This window comes from Oncorhynchus mykiss, chromosome 18 (assembly GCF_057628025.1).
Source record: "Oncorhynchus mykiss isolate SJ-2025 chromosome 18, ASM5762802v1, whole genome shotgun sequence".
NCBI classification, from domain to species: domain Eukaryota; kingdom Metazoa; phylum Chordata; class Actinopteri; order Salmoniformes; family Salmonidae; genus Oncorhynchus; species Oncorhynchus mykiss.
The window spans coordinates 59,732,615-59,738,614 of NC_143039.1; the positions used below are offsets into that span (position 1 = coordinate 59,732,615).

The 6,000-nt window shown below is 45.5% G+C and overlaps 1 protein-coding gene across 1 annotated transcript in view; it reads left to right on the top strand.

Annotated features, from left to right (window-relative positions):
* Positions 1 to 499: 499 nt before the first annotated feature.
* LOC110496480 (1-acylglycerol-3-phosphate O-acyltransferase ABHD5) overlaps positions 500 to 6,000 on the top strand; it is a 5,655-nt gene continuing 154 nt past the window's right edge. The window contains exons 1-7 of the mRNA XM_036953072.2: positions 500 to 900; positions 1,755 to 1,840; positions 1,959 to 2,568; positions 2,654 to 2,808; positions 3,948 to 4,059; positions 4,136 to 4,316; positions 4,472 to 6,000. The exon at positions 4,472 to 6,000 is cut by the window's right edge and continues 154 nt beyond it. Of these exons, the coding sequence (XP_036808967.1) occupies positions 860 to 900; positions 1,755 to 1,840; positions 1,959 to 2,568; positions 2,654 to 2,808; positions 3,948 to 4,059; positions 4,136 to 4,316; positions 4,472 to 4,597 (1,311 nt within the window). The 5' untranslated portion in view covers positions 500 to 859 and the 3' untranslated portion in view covers positions 4,598 to 6,000. The remainder of the gene's footprint in view (positions 901 to 1,754; positions 1,841 to 1,958; positions 2,569 to 2,653; positions 2,809 to 3,947; positions 4,060 to 4,135; positions 4,317 to 4,471) is intronic.

A 6,000-nucleotide genomic window follows, 5' to 3' on the forward strand; every position in this document is an offset into this window, starting at 1 on the left:
CAGCCTACTCTTATTTCTAAGAAGAAAATGTTGTGTCCATAATAAAGTGCAGTAATGAGAGGTTAAAAGTACGTAAAACGGCAGCCATCCCCTCCAGCTCCATTATATTCCATTCCAATATTATGTTCCAATTAATATTTTTTAATGAATTAAAAACGACTATTGAAAAACTTTTGCTCCTGAATGAACTTTAAAGACTGCTGGGATTTAAAATCTTCCATTTATCAAATAATATTTACTGCAATTGTACATAATGTATTGTAAGGAAAAGGAACAACAAAGAAATAACAAAGAATATAAATGAATGTTCAGGTGAGTTGAAAAGAGGGACTAATGGTGACGTGCGACACCCCCGCCATATTTTATTTAAATAATTAAAATAAGACAACTAGACTTAGCTTTTAAGTATTACTTACTAAATAATTTCCAAATAAAACTGTTTAGATGGATTTTAACACACTTGTGTAAAACCGTATGCCATAACTTTCTACCGGGTACCGGGTAACTGGTAGGACTGGAAAAGAGTATACACTCGATTTCCCTCGTTCGCGTGCTGCGCAGTGTTGGCAACTTTCTCCGAAAATTCCAATTTCTGTGAAATCCAACTTCAGTGAAGGCTATCTATAGGCAACCTACTGTAATTCAGCCAATAACATAGCGAGTTACAAATTCGGTAATAGGACAGAAAACAGCGTCGAGTCGAATTATTTTTCAATTCCTTCTCTAACATGTCGATTAGCCTCTATTGCGCCTAAAGGTGTGTGTGTGTGTGTGTGTGAGGCAGTCTCTCTCTCTGTTGCCAATCACCACTCCTACTTTGTTTCTCTGCATGGATGACAGATAATCATCACAGTTCACTATGAGGAGGATGGCGAAGGATCTGCAACCAGCCGAGCAAGGGTGAGTAGACCTAGGTTTTAGCCAAGGTATTATGGTGCGCTATTCTAGACTTCCAAATCCATAATTTACAAAATACGCTTTCAGGAATGATAGGCTAGGCAACTGCGTTGCGCAATATGTCTCCAAAGTAAACATCTTGTTAACTATATTTTAAAATGCTTAGCTACTTGATGAAGTGCTATAATTCAAACACCTATTGTGCCTCTTCCATGAAACCCTTTAGTTCTCTGAAATATTTTAGATTTGTGACAGGGTTATGTATGTTTAAAAAACATTTTTAAAAATGAAATGATACGCCTCAACAAAGTAAAATATTATTTCCTGTGAACTTGGTGCCGCTACGTCACTTGGACCTTTGACTGTAGTTACAGTGTTTATTACAGAAGGACAACTCAGTGAAGATAAGATGATTCAACCTTTAATATCACTATGAAGACACAGACACACAACCACCAGTCCTCCTAGTAGCCAGCCGCATCATTTTGTGACATTTAGAATGTTTTTCAAACCTGTAACTAAACTTAAGACATATCATGAAAGTTGTTTTTATTACACTGAAATGATTACCCAAATGATTAGTATCTTACCATTTAGCCAGAGGGAGACCTTGTTGCACATTAGTTGGAATGTAGCTTGTTCTTTGTTTAATTTAAATGAAACATGTACTATTTAAATAGGTAGACCACTGTAGACAACGGGCATTATTGTAGGAGTGTGTTATAATGCTGTCTTGTTTGTGAAGTCTGAGTCAATGATAGCTGGTCAGAGCTAGTTAGAGGCTAGTTAGAGGTCAAATTTCACTTATTGAGTTTTCTTCGAGAATATCAGCTTGATCATTACGTGTGTTTGTGCAGGTCTGGGTGGATCTCCAGTTGGCTTCCATCCTGGTGTCCCACCTCCCTCTCTCAGCTGAAGGACGCAGAAGACAAAATGCTCAAATGTAAGAGTGTGTGTGTGTGCTCCTAACTATCATACTTACACATCTCATCTCCTCTCTTTTCACGCTCTCCCTCCCTGTTCCCTCCATCTTTCTCCTCCATCCCTATCTCTTCTCACAGCTGTGAAGGCCCCATTCTCCAGGCAGCATGTCCGGATATCCAACGGCAACTATCTCTGGACCTTAGCCTTCACCTCTCACATCAAGCCCCATCCCTCTCTCCCACCCCAGCCTCAGCCAAAGCCCCATCCCTCTCTCCCACCCCAGCCTCAGCCAAAGCCATATCCCTCTCTCCCACACCAGCCTCAACCCAAGCTCCATCCCTCTCTCCCACCCCAGCCTCAACCCCATCCCTCTCTCCCACCCCAGCCTCAGCCCCAGCCACATATCTCTCTACCACCCCATACACAGCCCCATCCTTCTTCTCCACAACACTCTCTCCAGCCCCGTCCTCCCCTGGTGCTGCTCCATGGGTTTGGGGGTGGTGTGGGTTTGTGGGCCCAGAACCTGGACTCTCTGTGTGGCAGTGGAGCCGTGTATGCCCTGGATCTTCTGGGGTTTGGACAGAGCAGCCGGCCCCTGTTCAGCGTGGACCCCCAGGGGGCAGAGGAGCAGTTCCTAGGGGCCCTGGAGGAGTGGAGGGACAGGGTGGGCCTGGAGGAGATAGTCCTGCTGGGACACAACCTGGGAGGATACCTGGCTGCTGCTTACACACTTACACACCCACACAGGTGAGAGAGAGGAGAGCGAGGAGAGGTAGTGTGTGTGGGTGTGTGTGTGTGTTCATACACGTGTTCACACTGTGTGTGTTTATAGGGTAAAGCACTTGATCCTGGTGGAGCCCTGGGGGTTCCCGGCCCGACCAGAGAGTCTAGATCAGGAGAAGTCTATCCCAGTGTGGATCAGAGCCATGGGGGCTGTCATGAGTCCCTTCAACCCCCTGGCTGGACTTAGACTGGCCGGACCACTGGGTTCGATATACACACACACACACACACCGCAAGCACGTATACTACACACACACCGCAAGCACGTATACTACACACACATTGCATACACTACATGCATGCACACACACACACACACACACACACACACACACACACACAGTGGAAATAATTGCTAGATGTTTCAAAACCAAAGGTGTTAATATAACATATTCCTCCCCATCCTCTCTCTCCATCCTTTCCTCCATTCCTCCCCCATCCTCTCTCTCCACCCCTTCCTCAATTCCTCCCCCATCCTCTCTCCCCATCCTTTCCTCCATTCCTCCCCCATCCTCTCTCTCCACCCCTTCCTCCATTCCTCCCCCATCCTCTCTCCCCATCCTTTCCTCCATTCCTCCCCATCCTCTCTCTCCATCCTTTCTTCCATTCCTCCCCATCCTCTCTCTCCATCCTTTCCTCCATTCCTCCCCATCCTCTCTCTCCATCCTTTACTCCATTCCTCCCCATCCTTTCCTCCATTCCTCCCCATCCTCTCTCCCCATCCTTTCCTCAATTCCTCCCCCATCCTCTCTCCCCATCCTTTCCTCCATTCCTCCCCATCCTCTCTCCCCATCCTTTCCTCCATTCCTCCCCATCCTCTCTCTCCATCCTTTCCTCCATTCCTCCCCATCCTCTCTCTCCATCCTTTCCTCCATTCCTCCCCATCCTCTCTCTCTATCCTTTACTCCATTCCTCCCCATCCTCTCTCTCCATCCTTTCCTCAATTCCTCCCCCATCCTCTCTCTCCACCCCTTCCTCCATTCCTCCCCATCTTCTCTCCCCATCCTCTCTCTCCATCCTTTACTCCATTCCTCTCCATCCTTTCCTCCATTCCTCCCCCATCCTCTCTCTCCATCCTTTCCTCAATTCCTCCCCCATCCTCTCTCTCCATCCTTTACTCCATTCCTCTCCATCCTTTCCTCCATTCCTCCCCATCCTCTCTCTCCATCCTTTCCTCAATTCCTCCCCCATCCTCTCTCTCCATCCTTTACTCCATTCCTCTCCATCCTTTCCTCCATTCCTCCCCCATCCTCTCTCTCCATCCTTTCCTCCATTCCTCCCCATCCTCTCTCTCCATCCTTTCCTCCGTTCCTTCCTCCTTCTCCTCCTCTTCTCTCTCTCAGGTCCTATGTTGATCCAGACCATCAGGTCAGATTTTAAACAGAAGTACTCTTCAGTGTTTGATGACAACACCGTGTCAGACTACATCTACCATCTTAACGCACAGACACCAAGGTACAGTAGGTACACACACACACAAATGTACGCGCACACACACACACATACACTAACACCGGTTCTCTGTCCATAGTGGTGAAACAGCGTTTAGGAACATGACAGTACCATATGGTTGGGCTAAGAGACCAATGTTAGATCGTATTGGACAGATCCAACCAGACATTCCAATATCCATCATCTATGGGTCCCGATCCAGTATCGACAGCGACTCGGGATACACTATCCAGAAAATCCGACCAGATGTGGACATCATCGTGAGTTAATTATTAATGTGCCAAGTTTTCTGAATGTGTTATGAAATAGACTGGTCATTCACGCACAGCAATGTACGGTTGTTGTTATTCGATGTCAAGTGTTTCTCTTTTTCAGTCTCTATCCCTCACTTCAATCTCTCTCTCTTTCTCTCTAGGTGATAAGGGGAGGAGGTCACTATGTGTTTGCTGACCAGCCAGACGACTTCAATCAGAACGTTCTTCACATCCTGGCCAGGATGGAGGGAGATAAGGAGAAGAGGAGTGAGGAGTGGTGTGGATGAGAAGGAAGGGAAATGAGGAGGTGAGAGGAGAAGATTGAGGGATAAATAAAGAATGGCAGATGAGATGGGGAGAAGAGACAGTAAAGGAGGGGGAGAAGGAGAGATACATGGAGGAGTTGTTACAACTTCTTGGCTCTGAGGAGTAGGAGGACGATTGTTACGTTCAGACTTTGAACACACACTTTCCTCACTGAGGACGTACTAGCGCTAGGCTGGTATGCGATGGTTAGATCATCATTTTGTTTTAGGTTGATATGGGAGGGCTTGCTAATGATCTATGCTGACATAAGCTGCCGCTGGCCCATATTGACTCCAATGCTTCCCACAGTTATGTCAAGTTGGCTGGATGTCCTTTGGGTGGTGGACCATTCTTGATCCACACGGGAAACTGTTGAGTGTGAAAAACCCAGCAGGGTTGCAGTTATTGACGCAAACCGGTGCGCCTGGCACCTACTACCATACTCCATTCAACGGCACTTTAATCTTTTGTCTTGCCCATTCACCCTCTGAATGGCACACACACACAATCCATGTCTCAATAGCCTCAAGGATTTAAAATCCTTCTTCAACCTGTATCCTCCCCTTTATCTACACTGATTTAAAGTGGATTTAACAAGTGACATTAACAAGGGATCATGGCTTTCACCTGGTCAGTCTTATGTTGTGGAAAGAGCAGGCGTTCATAATGTTTTGTACACTCTGTGTGTGGGCCGATATATGATATCCATATTACCTATACTACATCCACCTCTCATCAGTATGCCCCTGTACAGCCAGTGAAGGCAATGTTGTGTATATCATCTTTGTAAAGAAATGTCAAATGTATTGTTTTCTTAAATATAGAATAATGTACATGTTATGTTTTGCCTGTTGACAAATGTCCATAGTATCATGTCTCAAAGCTGTTACCAGTATGCTAAAACTTTAGATTCACAGAGTAAGCAAGGGAACAGAGAGACCCCCCCAAAAAAATCTATTCTAAGAAACTGTTGAGCAATGTTTTAATGCTTGAGGAGGGAGAGTTGATCCCAAAGGAAAAACTTGTTTTCTGTGGTGAACTAGTATAAAGTTGACTGGGGTTTTTCTTTCTTATTTGACACTTCACCCATACTGTTGCCTAACTAACCTCCATAGGCAGACTGGTCCAGTCTCCCGTCATGTTTGAGACCGCCTATTTAGCAGTCCGTGACTACTGCCTGACTGATCTACAATTACCCTGTATCCTAAATAACTACTCATTATGATTTATAGATCAGTCAGTTCCCTCTGACGGTGACCAATAATTAAGCGAATTTGATGCTCTTGAACATGACCTCTCTCTACAGAGCCAGCTCTGCAAATGTACCGCACAACAGGATAAAGGATATTTTCATCAAAATAATGTTTTTTATGATATGAGGACT